This window comes from Mesocricetus auratus, unplaced genomic scaffold (assembly GCF_017639785.1).
Source record: "Mesocricetus auratus isolate SY011 unplaced genomic scaffold, BCM_Maur_2.0 Super-Scaffold_100004, whole genome shotgun sequence".
NCBI classification, from domain to species: Eukaryota; Metazoa; Chordata; class Mammalia; order Rodentia; family Cricetidae; genus Mesocricetus; species Mesocricetus auratus.
In genome coordinates, this window is record NW_024429189.1 from 56,654,190 (window position 1) to 56,676,247 (window position 22,058).

Consider the following 22,058-nt stretch of genomic DNA (forward strand, 5'->3'; position numbering starts at 1 on the left):
GGAGAAGATGAGGGGAGAAGAAGGCATGGGGGAGCAAGAAATTTGAGTCAGGTAAGAATATAAGAGAGCAGGATAAAAGATACAATAATAGATGGAGTCATTATAGGCTTGAGGAGAAAGCAAACACTAGTGAGCTCTCCAGAGTTCTACAAGGATAACACCAATTGGCAAACTAAGCAATAGTGGAGAGACTACATTAAGCCCCTCCTTGATGATAAGGTTGATGACTACCTTATATGCCATCCTAGAACCTTAATCTAGTGACTGATAGAAGCAGAGACAGCTAAACACTGAACTGAACTCCTGGAACCCAGTGACAGAGATGGAGGAGTGACGAGAAAAGGGGTCAAGACCATGCTGGTGAAACCCACAAAGACAGCTGACCAGATAAGGGGGAACTCTTGAATCCCAAACTGATGGCTGAGAGGCCTACAGGGGACTGATCCAGACTGCATGAATATAGTGTCAGTGAGGAGGCCTCAGAAATCTCTGGGGCCCTGGTTAGTAGATAGTGTTTACCATGGCATATGAATGATCTTTGGGAGCCCATTCCAAATAAAGGGATGCTCTCTCAGTCTGGACACACGGGAAAGAATCCTAGATCAAATGACAGACTCTGGGGATCCAACTGAACTTTTAGATTTCTTTATAAAATATCTGTTCAGTTAGCCCCTTGAAACTGAATGTCTTCATTCTATGAGCACTGTGTTTGAGTTGTGATGACTTGACTGGCTTTTGACATGTTGCTAGGAATCTGCATTTAGTTCTCAATGCTTACACCGTAAATACTCTTACCAGCTGAGCCATTTATCAAGTGTAGTAATTTAATATTTTAAGATATACTATTGACTACTATCAATCTCTTCCACATTTTCCTGATGGAATTTTTCATTTCCTTATTCCTGAAAGTGTAAATCATAGGATTTAACAATGGTGTCAGGATGGTGGCAAATAAAAAAAACGTTTTTTTCAGAGAAGAAGGCAGATGTAGGCCTTGCATATATTATTATGCATGGAACAAAGAACAAAACCACAACAGTAATGTGGGATCCACAGGTGGAGAGAGCTTTGCATCTCCCATCAGAGCTATGGGCTCTCAGAGAGAACAAAATGACACCATAGGAGACAAGAAGCAAGAAGAAGATAATAATGCAGAAAGATCCACTGTTTGCAAACACCAAAATTACAAAAATGTGAGTGTCAGTACAGGCAATCTTCATTAATGGGAACAGGTCACACAAGAAGTGGTCAATGACATTGGGACCACAAAAGGGCAGTTGTAAAATTAAGATAATTTGTATGATGGAATGCAAGTCCTCCAGCCCAGGATACCACTACAAGAATTCCACAAATCTTCCTGTTCATGATGAAAGAGTAGTGCAAGGGCTTGCAAATGGCTACAAAGCGGTCATAGGCCATGGAAGTCAAGATAATCACCTCTACACCAGTAAAGAAGTGGACAGCAAAGACTTGTGTGATGCAACCTTCAAAGGAAATGGTTCTTCTCTCATAAAGCAAGTCCACAGTTATTTTTGGTGTGATGACAGAGGAAGTACATGCATCCAGGAAGGACAGGAATGCCAGGAAGAAGTACATGGGGGAGCCTAGTAGAGTAGGGCTGCAGAGGATAGTTACCACAATCATCATGTTGCCCCCAACCGTTGCAAAGTAGACAAACAAAAATATAACAAATAATATTGTCTGAAACTTTGTGTTCTGTGAAAGCCCCAGGAGTAAGAACTCGGTGACAAAGCTCTGATTTTGCATGATTTTCAAAAAGACAGTGAAAGGAAAACCTGTTAGTGTAAATCTGTAATTGGGAAAAATAAAAATGTTTCATACATGATTATGATATTACCACAAACCAGTGGGTACATCCTTATTGAAATTGTCTTGATTTATGTTATTATCATTAAACAGAACAATATGAATATTTTGAAGAGTATAGTTGATTATTACAAAGAATTGAGATACAAATAAATTATTAACACTTAAAAGAGCCACACTTTGAATATTGGGTCTAGAACACATCTAATCAGGTTATAGAATAGAAAAAAATTGTCTTCAAATTGTCAAACTCCAATAGATTTGTAAAGTGAATTATTTAAAGACATTTTGAGTCCGTTTCCTAATTATAAACCAAAACCCACAATTTATTACTCATGCCCTCCTTCAGCATGAACCGAAGCTCAGATGCACAGTATACATTGACTGGTCACAGAACTTGCTTTCTACCAACAAAAGAAGAGCTAAAATGTATTTTATGATGTATTTGAAAGCTTGGTTACCTTGCAAATTGTGTTTTAATGTATGAAGTGAACTAGAAATTTCGAGGAATGAATCTATCCTTCTTAAAACAGACAGGACTCTGGAAAGTATCTCACACTACATATGATATATCTATTGATAGAACTGAAATTTCACTTTTAGTTCATCATTTTGAAAAGTTACCAGAACTTCAGGAAGAGTATGCTGTTGTCATGAGAGAAACCACTACTAAGAACTGAACCTTCTGGTCAATGGTGTCTGAGGTTAATTTTGTCATTTATACAAATCTTTAACTACAGATCATAAGTTTAAAGAAACAATGGAGGCATAATTTTGGATTTTAAGAGAAACTGGACCTCTCTTGAGAATCAATGCGGTCAAATGAGACATTTTTTTCCTCAATAACAAAATACACGTAGGGTTATCCATACAACAGGCTTTCTCTCTATGTAAAGGTACCACATTCTATTACTTTTTCCATGTGGGAATAATGAATCTTTCTTTAAAGAAATTGAGTAAATAATGGAGAATCAGAAGTGAATGTACGTACCAACTATATAGGACAATTGTAGATTACCACGTAGCTGAAGAATAGAAATAATTCAGTGTTTACGACTTAGAGTCTGAGACTTATTTATTTGATATTTATACAATGTCACCTCTTTTGAGTAAATATAATTCCATAAAATTTATTGTTTGACATTATATTAATCTACTACAAAACATATTGGGAAACAATATACCTGCTAATTTCCAGGGCTGTTGTGGAGGGACAAACTTGAAAATGTCAAACTGTTACCATGGTAGCATTTAGTTACAGTATAAAATGTAATTAATTCCTTTGAAAATGCGGCTTCCTTACAAACTGACAGAGCTTGCATTAATCTTCTAGTAAATACTCCAGCTCTAGGATTCATTGTCAGAATGAATTTGGTTCTGTATACACAACCAAAATATATCAGTAAAATATATATGTGTTTGTTTTTTTGAGACAGAGTTTCTGTGTGTAACAACCCCAGGCTATCCTGGAAATCACTTTGTAGACCAAGTTGGCCTTGAACTAATAAAAATCTGTTTGCTTCTGCCTCCCTAGTGCTGGGATTAAAGGTGTGTGTCACCTCCTCCTGGCTACGTAAAATATATTTTTATGTGAATATATGCACATATATACATGAATATATTGGTATATAAATATACATAGAATATTTATATTCATAGTTAAAGTATATAAATAAAAGACTCAAGATCAACTACAAACAACTAAACACTAGGTAGTTTTATTGATTGTCACAAATATGATCAGACATAATTTATCTTGGTATTTTTAAGTCACTTTTTGTCCAGTATCTGAACGCTTTACCAATTCTCAAACTAAAGTTAAATAAACAGTGATATAAAAGGAACCATACAGGGTCACTGGATAATCAACATTTATAACAGATTAAGGAGAACACTATGTAATTCCCCAGTTGTCCTTCAGAAAAAAAGCAGGATGACTAAAGTACTACCATGAGTAAGGAGATTACCGGGCATTGTCCATGCATGAAATGGCATAAAGAAACTCTACATTTCTTATGATTATAGTTGGATAGGATTCTTTAGAATGCAGAGCCTGTGTGGCAGGGATAAAGGGATGTGGGTGGGTGACTGGGAGGAGTGGAGGGAAAATTTTACAAAAGATGTGGTGGTTTCAGCACACAATTTTTTGTAATATTTGTTCGTTGTTGTTGGTGATTTTTTAAGACAGGGTTTCTCTGTGTAACAACGATGGATATCTTTGAACTTACTCTGTAGACCAGGATTGCCTTGAACCCCCAGAGATCTGCCTACCTCTATATTCTTATTGCTGAGATTAAAGGTATATGCTACCAAATCCAGCCTTCTAATGTTACAATAATCAATGGAACAATGCGAAGACCCTCATATTGACACTCAGGGATTCAGGTATCAGATACATTTTCTGTACAAAGAAAACCAAACCATACAAGATATTCAGAAGAAAAAACAGTCCTTATGTTAATTTAAAAATTAAGTAAATTTTAGCTTCATTTCCATGTTCTGTTTAACATGGATATTGGTGCTAAACAAAATATCATCATTATTTTCCCAGTAAAGCAATTGTCAATTTTCCAGTGAAACATCCACAGTGGAGAGAGTAGAGTGTAGGTTCAGTTAATGGCCACATAGTTTGCCAATTTAGGTTAGATCTAATTGATATAACATAAATTCTAGTCTAAATTGAATCACAATTCTTTATACAGTGGATAGAAGCAACTAAAGAAATCCACAACTAGTCAAAATGCAGAAAACAACTCACTGTTGAGTTCCTAATGCAACCTGATACATCTACAATGTAATTAATATACCTAAGGCTCAAGGAATGTTGCAGAAATGAAATGACAAAAAATTGTAAGAAGAGAGGTCCAGGACACCTACTAGGATGTAGTTATCTTTTATATAGTTGAAAGATATGCTGAAACAAATAAAGTTTGTTATATAGCTAAATTAATATATCCACAGTTATTTATAATCCTCATTAATGCATACATATTAAGGTAGTATGGCAATATTAACAAAGTATGTGTGTGATATCCTACAACTTTCAATAACATCTTAAGTGCCTTAATCAATATTAAATCAAACAAATTGGGAAACAAATTATATGAAAAATCTTTCACTTTCTGGATCTAGTTTGACTGAGAACAAAAGATCAACATGACCAGAATATACTGTATACATATATGTAATTCTCAAAGAATAATTAACACATACTTGAAGTCAGCAAAAAAATTTTATGTGTAATAGGAATGAGAACAAAGTATCATATATGGAGCATGTTTTGCCATAGAGGACAACATGATACTTCACTATTTGGGTGGAGGATTGACAAGATCTGATATAGCCCAGCATAGACTCAATCTCATCATGTAACCTAGAATGACTTTGAACTCTTGAATGCCCATCTTAATCCACAAGTGTCACAATTTGAAACTTATGCTACCACATCCAGTCAAATCCATAACCTTTATGAACATATTACACAAAGTCTAAATCAAAAAGAATGTAAGAATAGTGGTGTTGATGTTATCTTAAACAGTGTCTGCATATTCAAACTTAGATGAAAAATTGAATCAGTAAAAAGAAAATGTCTTTTTAAAATGAAATTTACAAAACTTAAATTCATTTAATAAAATTTTCCATTTAATATACTTAGAATAAAAATATTTTCTTTATTTTTCAAATTCTGTTAATACATTAAAATATAAGTAATTACAGAAATATAAGCATGCAATTCCAGTCATAAATTTAATTCTAAAACTACAATCATATTTGGAAATTATTTTACCTTAGAATATGTCAAAAGATTGAAAACTAGCTTGGAGAGTTTCCTAAGAGGTTAAGGGAAGGGAAGAGACTGACTTTGTACTCTAAGAAATCCTTTGAGCACTTTGAACACTTGAGCCATTGTTATATTTGAAGTGATAGTCTCCATGCTTCTTGTATATCATTTTATCGATTTTTGGTTGTGAGCCTATCCTCTAATGGCTGAGCCATGTCTCTAGTCCCACTTATATATTTCTGTTTCCACTAACTTTAATCATATAATTCTACCAAGGTAAGGAATCTGAGTGCCACAGTTTACGAAACTCTCTTAGAATGTATTTATGAAGCAAAAGGTACATAGCTGCTTGATCATAACATCCAAATTTAAGTCACTTTATCACAATAAAAATCACCTATGAAGGTAAAAATCTGCATCCTATGTGACTTACCATGTGTCAGTTGTATGGAAAATTCTGGTGACAGCCATCGTCTAATAGCTCTTGTGGAATGCACATTCTGTAGTGACCAAAATGCTCTGCCCGCATCCACTGTCTACATCTAAGAGAAAGGAAATCAAGTCTGGCAATGAGGCTGGGGAATGTTGTTTCTTTATTACATTCATGTATTCATCATTATATTTGAGTAATAAAAAACTCAATAATCCAAAAGTCCTCCTTGACTGCTACTGGAATTTAAAGAGGTTTCCCTAAAATGTCATGAATCTATGAGATTTACTATTAGTCCCTTACGGGGGAAATTCTATTCTCCCTTGTGATTCTGAGACATAGTACCATATAGTTCTTTACATTCTCCTACAGTGTTTAATAATACTTATAGGCATTTCCAAAGTTAAGTTGTACTTTAAAGAAGAGATTTCTTTGCATTCTATTTCTTAATGGCCTTATCATGTTTTAGAACAGAACCTGTTTAATGATATATGGAATATTGTGATTAAGTATTGAATCTCAGAAAATTTCCTTTTGTCACAAGGAATTTTCAATAAACATTAAATTTTAAATGTGCATTATTTTGGGAAAGCCAGAAAGGACTCTATTATGAAGAACAGTTTATGTGTAAATACATAAAGAGGTATATGTTAATGGAAAGATTACTTATTTCCTCAAAATGTTTTGTTTTAATATATTTTTGATAATTTTATATATGTATACATGCTATTATTATACTATTGACCACTCATATCTCTCTTATCCCCCTCTCAATTGGGCCAACTCTTTTCTCCACAACAACTAAGCCCTACACTCATTTTCTTTTTTTTAACCCACCGTCTTTAATTAAAATTGCTTTAATGAAGATCAGTAAAGAACTATATACAGAGAAATTTACATGCAAAACTTTTCTATGCTTACATACCTGTAAAAAAATGATACCATTTAACCAGCAATAATTATCTCTCAATAGCCTTACATGGATAGGTGGAGTTTCATAAGTCCTTCTATTATCCTTGATAGAATGCTCTAGGTCCATTCTTATACAGGTATCCACAGTTAATGGCTGGTCATCATTGTGAGGACCAAGTCATATTCAGAAGAAAACATTACATGCCACTCTTGCCTATCCTCCAGATCCTACCATCCATTCTTCCTGCCTAAGATACTCCCTGTTCTTGGAGGTGATGATATAAAGCTGCTCCATTTAGAACTGAGCATTGAACTATTAATCTCCTTCGTACTTTCAAGAGTTGTACGTGTCTGCACTATTACCTACCTACCACAAAAAGAAGCTCTCTATCCAAGGCTGAGAGATACAGTAGTTAGTATGTACAAACAAGAATGTTTAGGAAGCAGTTTGATGCCTTGTCCATTTATCAAAAGAGTAGCAGTAAATTCTCCCCAAGGGCCTGTGACTTCATCAGTCACAGAATTTTGACCAGGTTAATGACACAAATATGTGTTCATTCCTATGGAACATGCCTCAGATCCAGTCTGAACATGGTTGATTACTCCTGGTCTAAGAAGCCATGCCATTTTTACATAAGTTAGTTCAGTACAATAGAATGCAAAGTTGATATTATCTTCTTGGCTTTAAACATTAACCATCAGATAGAAATGTTGTGAAGGAACTTTTTTGTGTGCTTTTCTTTCTTTCAATTTACTTATGTATTTAATTTTATTACATCCTGACCACAGGTTCCTCTCCCTCCTCTCATCCTAGTCCCTTGTCCCCTGTCCCATTCACTCCTCCTCAGTTTCTATTCAGAAAAGTGCAGATCTCCCATGGATATCAAAAATCCATGGCATATCAAGTTGGCAGTGAGACTAAGCACCTCCTTTCCTGTTAAGGCTGAATCAAGCAACCCAAGAGGAGGAAAGAGTCACAAAAGCAGACAAGAGTTAGGAATAATCTCTTCTCTTACTGTGAGGAGTCCCAAAAACACTGAAGAACTCTAAAATGTTCGCAAGAAACAAAAATGTTGTTGTATATTTCATAAATACAAGGCACCAAGTTAACATTGTCATTTCAATATGGAAGAATAAGGCAATATCTAGGAATAAGAAAACTGAAGTAAGACCCAAAATGAATAAGGCAAATAGAAAATCTTGCAGATCCTATGTTTTTGGCTTGTGCTGGATCTTCAGAGTTCAAAAACAGAAAAAGTGACCACTACCATTCAACTCTGCTAGCAAAAAACAAGCAGCCTCAGTCCTCGGTGGATTTTACTTCCTGCGCTTAGTTTTCTTCAGTGGATATCCCATTTTTTGGTATCTTCCAGCACCCTGGCATTTCCACCAAAACATCAGTTTCACCTTGACAGCTTTAAACAGTGACTCTACAGAGCCTTTTTCAGTGATTGCATGCCATGTTTGTCTTTTTGTGACTGGGTTACCTCACTAAGGATGGTTTATTCTAGTGCCATCCATTTACCTGCGAATTTCAAGATTCCATTGTTTTTTTTCTGCTGAGTAATACTCCATTGGGTAAATGTAACACATTTTCCCTATCCACTCTTCAGTTGAGGAGTTGCTTCCAGGTTCTGGCTATTACTAATAATGCTGCTATGAACATATTGGAGCAGATGCCCTTGTTGTATGAATTTGCCTATTTTGGATATATGCCTGAGAGTGGAATTGCTGGCTCTTGTGGTAGATTGATTTCATAGCTCTCTTGATTTATTGGAAATTCTTCATTCTATGGATCATGTCAGCCTGGTACGTGGATCAGTTTCAAGTATCTAACATTCTGAGTGGTAGAATTGTTGATTCAAGTCACTACACCATAGTCTACTTAGGGATTCTGTTGCTTTGGCTAAAATGCAAGTTAGGGAGGAAAGAGTTTATTTGCCTTACACATCAACATTGCTCTTCATAAATGAAGGAAGTCAGGGCAGGAACTCAAATAGGTCAGGATCCTGGAGGCAGGAGCTGATGTAGAGGTCATGGAGTATAGCTGCTTATTGCTTGTTTCCCATGGCTTGTTCAACCCTCTTTATTATAAAACTAAGGACCACCAATTCAGAAATGACATCACTGACCGTGGGCTGGGCCCTCCCTCAATGATAACTAATTCAGAAATTTCCTTACAGATTGATCTCATGGAGGCATTTCCTTCACTGAGCCTCCTTCCTCTCATGATTCTAGTTTGTGCCAAGCTGACATACAAAACCAGCTAATACAATTAATACTTATGTTTTAATTTTTAAACTGAAAATAATGATTCCAGAAAGTGAAATAAATGTTTTCTTTTCTTATATTTGGCATATGATATTAAAGCATGTTTAATATGGGGGGGACAGAGCATTGTGTCCATATTTTGAGGGAAAACTTACACTTGCATATTAGACCCTACTCAGGGAATATATTAAACAAGTTGATGCTTTAAGTACTTATTGTTGTTGTTTTGCTTTGGCTTTGGTTTTTCATTTGGTGTTTTTGCACTAGGAAAGTATTTATTTTTCCTTGGCAAAAAAGTCAAATGCTACATTTTAAAATTTTTATTTATTTATTTTATATTGCAGCTGCAGTTTTCTCTCCCTCCTCTCCTCCCAGTTCCTCACAGCAGTCCTCCTTTTTTCCCAACAACCCCCCCCTACATCTATGTCCTCTTCATTTCTGTTTAGGAAAGTGCGGGTCTGCCATGAATATCAACAAAACATGGCACATCAAATTTTAGTAAGACTAAGCACCTCCCCATGTATTAAGACTGAGCAAGGTGACCCAGTATGAGGAATAGGATCCCAAAAGCTATCAAAGAGTCAGAGATAGTTCCTGCTCCCACTGTTAGGAGTTCCATAGGAAGACAAAGCTACACAACTATGATATATATATATATATATATATATATATATATATATATATATATATATGCAGAGGGCCTAGGCCAGTCCCATGCAGGCTCCTTGGTTATTGGTTCTGTCTCTGTGAGTCCCTGTGAGACCAGGTTAGTTGATTATCTGAGTTTTCTTTTGGTATCCTTGACTCATCTGGCCCCTAAAATCCTTTCTCTCCCCTTTAAACTCTGTCTAATGTTTGGCTGTAGGTCTGAATCTGTTCCCATGTTAGTGGATGAAGCCTCTGATGCTACATTTTTTGTTATATTTTTATTTAAATTAGAAACATGAATGCTTCACATATCAATGCCAGCTCCCTCTCCCACACGCAGTCCCTTGTCCCTCCACCAACCTCCCAGCCCCCCACCCAATCCCCACATCATTCCCCAGAATGGGTGAGGCCCTCCTTGGGGGAATCTCTATAATCTATCATTTTATCCAGGGCATGACTTAGTTCCTTCCCCATGTGTCCAGAATGAGAGAGCATCCCTCTATTTGGAATGGGCTCCCAAAGATCATTCAAAAGCCATGGTAAACACTGATCTACTACCCAAGGCTCCAGTAATTTCTGTGGCCTCCTAATTGAGACTACATTCATAGAATCTGGATCAGTCCCCTGTTGGCCTCTCAGGCATCAGTCTGGGATTCAAGAGCTCCCCCTTATTCAATCAGTTGTCTTTGTGGATTTCACCATCAAGGTGTTGACCCCTTGGCTCCTCACTCCTCCATCTCTGTCACTAGGTTCCATTTGTAAAAGTAGAAAAGCTCCAACATATCAGAGGAAACAGTCTAGCCATGGCACAAATCATACTACTCAAGATATTATTTAATATATTTTAAAATGACAGAACTTCTGTGAGAACTAAGAAATCTATAGCCTGTTTCTCAATAATGGAAAAAATTAGACAAAAAATAATAATATCTAGCTTTTGATTAATTTCCTATTCAAAGCGCCCATTTTTCTAAATCATAGGATGATTATTCTAACACCGGTGGCATATGCTGTGTACTATCAAGTTCCCTTCCCGAGCAGTCTCTGTCATTATGGGGATACCATACACACACACACACACACACACACACACACACACACAGAGCTCTCAGACTTTCAAAGAGAGTCTAACAGTTACTACAGATTTATAAAGTGGCCCAACCTCTCAAGTGAAAGAAAAGGTGGAGATGACCTTTTCATTTTGGTGTAAAGAAACCAGAGAAAGGATAGTGCTTGCCACTTACAGGAAAAATAAAAATAGGAACATTTTTTAGCAATATTTGGTTGAGAAAGAAGAAAGGTGAGCAGTAACAAACAACAAACTGCCAGCCAACCCCCCCCAAAAAAATCCCACCTTTTACAGTTCTGCATAGAACTTTCTTCTAGTGACTTCCTAACGCTGAACTAGCAATCTGATATCTGCACTGCCCATAAAAGCTTCCACAGTGGGAAGAATCAAAAGACCAAACAAGGAAACTGAAGATGGAATTTAGTGTAAATTTGCATTTTGGGAGAAAGTTGTCATCAACTCCAAGGTCTACCGGTCCAGGATAGTTTCATGGAGCCTAAAAGGGAGGACACTTCCTACCACAACAACTTCCTTCCAGATGTCACAGTGGATATAGAAGTGGAGGTAAACTGCATAGGGGAACAAAATCAATGTCTGAAAGTAATTCCTCTAGTTTGAATCATGATTTAGCCAGCTCTTGACAGGAATTATTTTCAGATTCCCGCCTTTGAGTTTGGGCTTTGATCCTTAGCAGACTGAGAGCCTCTCCAGAAATAGCTCTACTCTGGTATCATAGAAGAGCAAGTAGCCCAGCCCTGTGCCCACAGTGATAATGCATTTACAGAAGTTCAAAGATTGGATCCCGCTGCCTTGCTCCCTGGAGCTGACTTTGTATTATAGCTGACATGGATTCAAGAAAGATATGTGTGCTTGAGAGCCCACTGCATATACTGACCACTCACTACCATAGACCAGACACACATTCTCTTGATATGGCATTTTGGTGGAAAGGAGTTAAGACCATGTATTTTCAGCCTTCTGGAGATGAAAGTAGGCATCCAGGGATACTGCTCTCAACTCTTGAGGTTGGTATGCTCCTTGAGGATATCCTTTAAGGCCTTGTGAGTGATGTGAGCATAATGGTGACACAATATGTTTTGCATTGCTGAGAACCAACCTGTGGGCCAGATACTGCCATAGTATCGTTGATACATGCAACAGAAAAGATCCAGTCCTTGTGTCCATCATCATCTAGAATCTAGAAGTATTCAACTCAATTGCATAGAAACTATGCTCCTGCTGAGTCATAGCTCCAGGTCTCCAGTCTCTCAGAATAGGGATCTTGATGATCTGGCCTGTGTGGACATCCATTAAAAAGAGCATATTGCATTTTGTGCCACACAACATTTGCCTATGATTCAACCACTATGAAGCAAACACTTTATTAGGAGTCAGAAGGTGAAATTCTCTCTTCTTGAGGTGACCAGGAAGTTGTGCTGCACAGTCCCATAATACAGGAGAGTAGTTGATTTTATTCTGCAGCCTCACTTCCTACTTCTTCAGGTAGTACAGTTGGGATCTCTTCACTTGGTGGAGTCTTTCTATTTTGGGCAGTGAGTGATCTCAGATAAACTATTGAAGACCTGAATATTACCCCAGTGCCATGTCAGGAAAGCACTTTCTGCTTCTTGCTAACAGCTTCCCCGCACGTAGGGGGCAGCTCCTACTGGACCAGGCAGCCATGTGAGTCCAGAGGAAGCCAAGGGCAGCAGAACTGCAAGTTATATGATGCCCCTCCAAGCCCCATGCAGTTTACCACACCTGGCTCAGAAAATGGCCTGGACCCCCAGGGTGGCAGCCCATCAAACACAGGTTCCTAAAGAGGAGAAAAATAACGGGAAGGGAAGGGGAAGGCAAAGCAGTCACAAGAAGCTTTCCTACAACCAGGTCTAGAAAACCATTAAACATTCAAGTCCTTCCTGGATGAGCGTTCCTTCAGGTAAAACCCTGAACCTATCCACATGAAAAAAGAAAAAAATGGTAAGATTCTACCTCACATGTTTGGAAGAAATTACCACTGATGCTATACAGTACTTGAAGCCAGACAGCACTCAGGAGATGAGGCAGGCTTGGATCTCTGTGATTTTGAGATCTGCCTGTTCTACACAGAGATGTTCAAGTTAGCCAGGTCCATAGGTAATCGTCTCTCAAAATATAAAATACAAAATGGGCATTCAGGAAATTTCCCTGTCTCATTTCCTGATTCAACCTGGCATCATTGATCTGCAAGAAAAACAAGGCCTGAGCACAGTTAATTCCCACAAACTGAAAATCCTTGTAATACACTATGCAAGCTGCTACTTGTACTGTGCATATGGGACTCATCAGATGGTCAGAATTCTAGAAGGGAAGTGACAGCACGAGCTATCTGTTGTCATGCAGGGATGTAGAAGTACTCAACAAATTCAATTTGCACCATTACTTGAGAAAATGCCAGGATCAGATTATCAGAATGGAAGCTGGATGCCAAGCTCAAAAAGAAGATAGCACCTCTCTTTCCACACGTCCGCAGTCTCATTCTGTCAGTATTCTTCATTCAAGCAGGTCAATGGTAACTGTCCCTCTGTGCTGGGGATTCTAGCATAGGCCACCTGATATGCTCCTTTTTCTTCAGGACATCAAGACCAGGCTTCTGAAACTCACCCTCTCCCACAAAAAGGGAACTACTTTACTCAATCATACTTTCAGTAATGATTCACACAGATCAGGGCCTGGGAATCCCTGTTGAGTTCAGTTCCCCTTGAAAACTCACTGAGCTGCTCCCTACCTGAAGGTTTCCTGGAAAACAGTTCACACCACACTCGCCACTACTTCACAATGTACCTGTGGCTGTCGTCAAGGGTTGCATCATGATCAAGGATTCCTTGTAAGTATGACCCCTATGGCCATCATTGGTCATAGAAAAGCCATGACTGCTGGAATTGTTAAGGGAGAACTCAGCATCATGGGTGGAATGGCATACTTACCTTCCTACTTTGGAGAACAACAATGATAATGTAAAATCAAATGTGAATTATACATCCATATGTGCTTGCAAAAAAAAAGAAAACCATTAAACACATTAAAGCACTATTTCCTGTACTCTTGCATAAGTTAAGTGATTAATAAAACAAGACAAAAACAGCAACAAAACCGACAAATACTAGTTCTCAATAACACTACTTCTAGAATAAATGAATTCAAGACATAAGGCTTATTTTCTTTAAATTTAAATTTTATGCATGTGATTCAACACAAAATAATCACATGACATGAACTATATCTCTTATCAGGTAATATGTCCTAGGTAATGGTCAGTTATCAGAGATTAACAGTTCTATATCCATAACTGTCATTTTAAATCATTCTGGGCACTTTCTACATGTTTTGCTTAGCTATCCATCATCTGTTTCTGTTAGAAATGGTATAGAATAGCAAACTAATAACAATGTGTGAAAATGCATTGTGGCAGAGAGTGTAAGAAATAGTTTTAAACAGTTTTTAAATTATTGAAAAAATTTAAAATTAAAACAAAGAATTGAAAAGAGGCAGAGGTACTTACAAACAAGGGAATATATGCAAAAGTGTTTTATATGACAGTTAACCCTCCTAGAATAGATCTAACATTTCCCAAAATACTACTGATTTAAAGTCCCAACTCTGGTGGGCATGTGTGTGTGTTCACAAATTTAATTCCTGCTCTCCAAAAGCAGATGCAGGCAAATTCTGAGAGTTTGAAGCCAGTTGACTCTACACAGCCAGACAGGGATATATAGTGACACTCTGTGTGAAAATAAATTCTATATTCACATATTACATTTGAAAACATAATGTAAGATTCCTAGTCATGTTCCTCTCTGTGTGTATTTCTAGTTTATATAATCTTAGAGTCACTAACAAACCTACATTTCCCTGTAATACTTTCAGCATTCCACTCCTCCCAATCTTAAGTTCAATTTTAATAGCTTTTCTAATAGATAAATCTCTTTAACTATTTCCTGAGATTTATGAGAGTATAGACCAAATAACTTTATTTTTTATTATTTTTAAATCTTCATTTATTAACAATATTGGTGAAAAAACAAAAGAAAATATCGAACTCCAAAATTAAACAGATCCCAAGTCTATAAAACTCAACAATTTTGAAAGAGGACACACTGGTATTTGTTGTTTGTTTTGGGCTCTAATGGTCATTGAATTTTTATTTTTATTAATGGATAAGTGCATAAAATATATTCAATACAGAAAATATGAAATTTAATGCTAAGCTTTACAGTATACTTTCTAAATGCCACTTGCAACTGTATATATGTTAACTTTAATATGACAGTCTGAGTATTCAATTCATAATGGAAGTGTGATATCACAAATGGTTTTCTCACATGCAGTGTTAATGTATTCTCTATAAAATGGTGTCCTGTATTTCCATTTAAGAGTAATCATGAAGGACTCATTTAAGTAAATGTGCATTTTCTTGTTCTGTACAGTAAGTTTGCTAAGTGTTATTATTGATTTGTTTGTGCATGTTTAATTGAGGGATTCTGTGTGTGGAGAGGGTTGTGTGCATGTATGTAATATGTATGAACATGTAAAAAGTCTTGGTACCCATGCATATGCTTACAGAGCATTGAGGTCCTTGTCTATCCCTCTCTACCTAAATTTCTTGAGAAAATCTCTGTGACTGAGTCTTGAGATAGCTGTGTTTTTTAGAGTTTAGTTGTTCAGTTTGTTCTCAGTACCTGCCTTATATTGATTCAGACACAGTTGGTTAAGGATGATCTAGCATACTGGTCTTTAGACATGAGTGCGAAGGATCCAAATTAATATCCTCATTCTTACTCAGCAAGTACATTTCTTCACTGAGCCATCTCCTCAGTCTTCTAAGGTCAATATTTCACTCTTTATCAAAAACCACTATTAGCTTCTTCCACATTTTCCTGATGGCATTTATCATTTCCTTATTCCTGAAAGTGTATACCATAGGATTGAGCAATGGTGTCAGGACATCTGTAAATACAAACACATTTTTCTCAAAAGAGAATGCAGATGTAGGTCGTGCATATATTAATATACAAGGAACAAAGAAAAACACTACAACAGTAATATGGGATCCACAGGTGGACAGAGCCTTGCGTCGGCCTTCAGAGCTGTGCCCTCTCAGAGAGAATAAAATGACACCATAAGAAACAAGCAAAAAGGCGAATATAATGATGCAGATAGATCCACTGTTGGCAAACACCAAAATGACAAAAAAGTGTGTGTCAGTGCAGGCAAGCTTTAGCAATGGGAACAAGTCACATATAAAGTGATCAATGACATTGGGTCCACAGAAAGGCAATTGTAATGTGAATGCCATTTGTATGATAGAATGCAAGAAACCTCCAGCCCAGGCTACACCCACCAGAATGCCACAGAGCTTCCCATTCATGATGAAAGAATAGTGTAATGGCTTGCAAATGGCCACATAGCGGTCATAGGCCATGGCTGCCAGAATGATCACCTCCACTGCAGTAAGAAAGTGCACAGCAAAGACCTGTGTCATGCAACATTCAAAGGAGATAGTCTTCCTCTCATAAACCAAATCTGCAATCATCTTTGGTGTGACAACAGAAGAGACACATGCATCCAAGAATGATAGGAATGCCAAGAAGAAGTACATAGGGGAGCCCAGCAGGGCAGGACTGTAGACAATGGTCATCACAATAATCATGTTACCCACAAGAGTTGCAAGATAGATCAATAAAAACATAACAAATGATACTTTCTCAATTTTGGAATTCTGTGAAAGTCCCAGGAGTATGAACTCATTAACAAAACTCTGGTTATGCATGATTGTCAAGAGGACTTTGAAAGTAATGTGCAGTCATGAAACTGAAATTATAAGAAAAAGTATATATCATATAAATGTGGTATGTCAGCATCAATATGGTACATCTTTACGTAAAATTATCTTGATTGATTTTATTAGCATTCTGAACAGAGCAGTTGAAATTTCTTGCAAAATATGGTCAGATGTCACATATAACTGAGGTAGAAATAAATGAATAATTTAAAAAGTCAACATTTTTAATGTTTGGAATAAAAACCACATGTGTTAGAAAAGACGATATATGTCTTTTCAGTTTTATGAATCTCTAAAATTTCCTTGTAATCAAATGCTCAAAGTTAGTTGGAAGCTGTGCCTTAATAAGAAAAAAAGACAATACTTTATTAATCATGTCTGCCATCTGCATTGAACAAGGTAGTGCTGAGTCATCTACAGTGAAGCTCCATCTATCAATAGAAGAGAGAAAAGATAAAATACATTAAACCCTGACATTTTAAATTTTATCTCAAAAGATAAAGTGTGTTGGAATTCAAAACAAGTAATCTGTTCTTCATAACACAGAAAGTTCTATATAACTGTAATTACAATTAACTTGAAGCTAATGTAAAAATTCTAAAAATCCACTTTAATTAATCAATGCATAGTGGGACCAGAGGCTCTAAAAATAATGCTGTTGTCATAATGACTAAGTAGAATGGAAAAACTAATCTGTTCAGGACTCAGCCTCCTAGTCAAAACTATGTGACAAGTGCAAAACTTTAACTAAAATTTTAAGTTCAAAGAAAAAAGATATTAAACTTGGATTTTAAGAGCCACCATACATGACCTCTCCTTAGAATCAACAAGTCAGAGATTTAGATTTTTTTTTTGGTTTTTATGAGACCGGGTTTCTCTGTATTGTTTTGGAGACTGTAGGTCCAGCCTGGCCTCGAATTTACAGAGATCTGCCTGCCTCTGCCTCTCGAGTGCTGGGATTAAAGGCGTGTGCCACCACCGCCCGGCAGGATTTAGATTTTTAAACAATGAGAATTTCAGAGTAGATGTTGTGTTTGGATTGTCCCCATCTGTCTACAAAAGTATTGCATCTTATTCCATTGTTACGTATGAATTAAGCATTTTAATAAAAGCAACAAGGTAAAGGATGGACAAATAAAAGATAAAGAACCAATCACCTGTATGAAAATTGTTGAAAACGATATAGCAGAAGAGGAGAAATTGATAGTTGAAAATATTTAAAGTCCTGAGATTTAATTACCTGCCAGATATTTATACAATATATAATTCCACAAAATATGGTTTGTCTTCCATATAAATTTAATATAAAACATGTTCAGAAATTGACTACTTGCTCAATTCCAAGGACTGTAAGATAATCAAATTAGACAATGTAAAATATTACTCATGTTATTACCCTTACAATGGTAGGAATAATCCTCTCACTTGTAAAGAAAGCTGCTTCCTTGAACCATCTATACAAATATTCCAACTCTTGAACTCAATTTCCCCAGAAATTCACAGTTTTAAAAGGATTTAGGATCTTTTCCTGAATATAACAGATTTTTTAACTAATATATTTTTTGTGTGCATATCTGCATGAATATACATGCATAGTTTTATATATATGCATATATATGTATATGCATATTATCTGTGAATCAAGTACTAATGTATTTGTGCAGAGAAGAGAAATGTGCTGATTTTATATAAAGTTGTATTTACAGAGAACAGATAAAATTGTGATTATAGTCATAGCAGTTGTAGTCTACTTTGAAACAACCATTTCCATGATATTCCTAGTAGAGTTCTATGCTAAAGTATCTATTATATGAACTCTGTTTCCAATCATAAGCTGGAGCCAAAAAAAAAACAGTAACACACACACACACACACACACCTGATTAAGCCAGTAGATCAGTGTGTCTCTGGATCAGGCAGTAATGACTTAAGATAGTTTAACATGAGCAGCACATAATTTACCAGTTGTCATTCTGTGCTAAATCAAGATGAACAAAAAACTGCAGTAAATAAAGAGATTGTGGTGGATGTGGTTCATGTTTGTAATATCAGAATATATTCAGCATTCCTGAAAATGACAAAGAATGGAAATAAAAGAAAAATTGCCCCAGATTTTTGAGATTTTTTATTTATTTATCAGATTTAGACCTTTATCTTTTTCTACAGGACAGGTATGATTGCTTGATTTCAAATTTTTATAAGCCTAAGGTCATTCAAAGCCCTTTGTGAAAATCACATCAAAATAATGATGTAAGCAGAAGTGTAGGAGGAGATGTTGAGTGTCAAGGATAAGGGGAATTCAGATAATAATGCAGTTCAGGAAAGATTTTTTATATGGAATTCTTGCTTTTCCAAACCAAAGCTGCTAAGTATTTTTCTTTGTATTTTTGAACAATGAAAAATACGTGGTTTTATAGGTCATAGTAAAAGATGATGCTTTCAACAGTTTCAGTGCAAAGCATGGGTTAATATTCTTAATCTGTAGTGAAATGCTAAAGTTCTGCCCTCACTCACAGACATGGATGTTTTCAGAGCTTTGTTCTACAACAAAACAAAAGAGCAAAACTGCCTGGAAACTTTTAAGGGAAGTAAAGGCCCATATTAACTTTTAAATTAAGTAAATGCCAGCTTAAAATTGTATGCTGACTTAAGATGCCCAATACTTCTGATTGAAATGTCACTACCACTCTCCAGATAGCAATTTTCTAAAAGTGTTGTTACAATATCAATAATTAATAAATGGTACAGAGCAGTCACTATGGCTTATGATCACGAGTTATGATTTTGTATCATTTAGAAGAGGATAAGCCTAAACAGAAGTTGTAGTATGAATTTATTCCTAGAAAATAAAAGACTAATACTGGAAAATTGATATAAATACACATAAAATCTCCTATTTGGTTAAGACTAATATATCCTTATTAATTTCATAGTCTTGCCAAATAAACTCTTAGTAAAGCACTGTGGCAGTGTCAGCTGAAAACAATCACCTGAAACCCTCTGTTCTACTTATTTCTGTTAATACACAATGACAATAAATTCAATGTTAATTAGAAATTTAAATATTGTTCTTATTTAGTGATGGGAGGACCTAGGAGAAATGGGAAGAGAATGTTTATGAACAATATGCAGGTCTCAAATAAAAAGACAGATTTTTGTATAAACAGTCACATGACAGAACAAACTACCAGATCTCCAGCATATAGTCCATGCAAGTAAATGGAGGTTGACAAGCTGTGTTGCAACCAAGATGAACACAATATCAGTCAAGCTTACAATGACTTTGAGTTACTGAGCCTCCAGTTTCAATCTAAGGGATCCTAGCATCACAATCAACAAATTCATTATTTTAATCATATTCTAAAACAACATAATTAAAAAATAACTTGTGACTATTGATACTCACATTATAATAAGCAGTGCCTACCTGTTCACACTGGGATGAAATATTGAATCACTCAAAAGGAAAATGCTTTTCCCATGATCACACCTACAAGTATTCCAATTACAGGGAAATGAATTCAGTCATTCAATACATGTAGAAAACAGATGTGAAATTATTCCAGAATCCTATTTACAATTCTGAATTAGTATTCTAGTTCTCAATTTTTACTCTGAAAATAAAATGATAGGAGGGAATGTTATAATAAAATACTATACTATCAAAAATGCTATAAAGATACTGAAAGGTGCTGGGCGGTGGTGGCGCACGCCTTTAATCCCAGCACTCGGGAGGCAGAGGCAGGCAGATCTCTGTGAGTTCAAGGCTGGGCTGGACAGATAGCCTCCAAAACAATACAGAGAAACCCTGTCTCATAAAAACCAAAAAAAAAGATACTGAAAGGTAAGGAATATAGAAACGTTCATGAGGTATATAACATGAAACAATATAACAATTCACTACCTCATGCTAGTATAAGCACAATATTAAAATACAAAGGATAAAGCATTTAACAGTTTGTTAAATGATAAAAGCTGGCAAAAATGAATGTCCAATTTTAGAAATTAAAAGCATAATATATTATCAATAAGGGAACAGTAACTATCATATACTTTATTTGTAAAACTCCTTTGCAGTTATAAAATTACTTAACATTAAACACTGACAAAAATAAACAAACATTTTCTTTAAATTTATTATGAAGGATGTGAACTTAACAATCCATCAACTACATTAACAAAGGGGGAATGAATGGATCAATTTAACAATATCATACAGTTCTTCACTATGATGTTTCTATGAAGAGCCACATTTTGATTCAACCCATTATCATCTCCACTGTTCTCTGATTTCATTTCTATATTCTCATGTATGATTTAACTAACTTTTTGTACTTATCCTGAAATATTCAATGTCCTTCTTTTTTCTAACAACCATACAGGTGGAAATTCTGTATCTAGTCTTGATATTGCTCAAACCTTCAGAACAAGAATTGCTGTCACTGAGCCATATCCTGAGCAGGGAAGTTGGGAAGAGTTCTTCCCAGCACTACTATCCATACACCCACTATTCATTTTGTCAGAAAAACTAATTATTACAGTGTTGTATCTACACAAAAAGCATTCTTTCTTAATTGTGAAGTGTACACTAAACCAAAAATATCAAACATTAGAGCAGAATAGTCATCATTATAAATAAATATTTTAAATATATTTAACATGAACTGTCATTTAAAACAGATATTAATAATTAAATCCATATTTAAAATTGCTTCAATATTAAATTCCTCAAGTATATACTATTACTGATCTAAGATTATTATGTGTCAAAAAGATTTATTTCTTATATTGTAGCTAAGCAAATTCCTCTCCATTACTCTGTGATATACACACTTTTCAAATTTTTAGTCATTTTTTTATCCTTAATCAGTGTTGTGCTGCTTCATTCCCCAAATCTCAATTTTACTTATCTTTGATTTCTTGTATACAGTAGAATTTCTCTCTCTTTCATTCATGTCTTTCTTGATGTGTTTCCAAAAATCCTTGGATGTCTTGGAAATTCAGCTCATTTTAAAAGACAGGCCATACAAAGACTACCAGCACTGAGGAAGTTTGGAGCTTCAATCACTCAAGATACTGGACAGTTATGACATATAAATCTTATGTTTATTGGAACTTACTGGGACACAATCTGACTTTCTGGATTTAGTGTCCTTCTTTATAACATGCTAGTATGCTTTTGTGGATATGAAAGTGTTTTATACTTGATCTGAATAAACTTCTGTGGTTTGGTCGCACTTTTAGTCACCATATTCCTAGTAAAAAAGTCTATATAAAATCATGGAGCATACTATATTCC

General features: G+C 35.8%; 1 protein-coding gene and 2 pseudogenes across 1 annotated transcript; all 3 read right to left on the bottom strand.

Annotated features, from left to right (window-relative positions):
* Positions 1-832: 832 nt before the first annotated feature.
* On the bottom strand, positions 833-1,770 carry LOC101833298 (annotated as a pseudogene).
* Positions 1,771-11,547: 9,777 nt separating this feature from the next.
* LOC101833030 lies at positions 11,548-13,789 on the bottom strand (annotated as a pseudogene).
* A 2,022-nt stretch (positions 13,790-15,811) lies between these two features.
* Positions 15,812-16,747, bottom strand: LOC101832763 (olfactory receptor 4C15-like). Its single transcript, XM_005064578.1, has one exon. The coding sequence runs from the start codon at positions 16,745-16,747 to the stop codon at positions 15,812-15,814; it is 936 nt and encodes a 311-aa protein (XP_005064635.1).
* Positions 16,748-22,058: the final 5,311 nt, after the last annotated feature.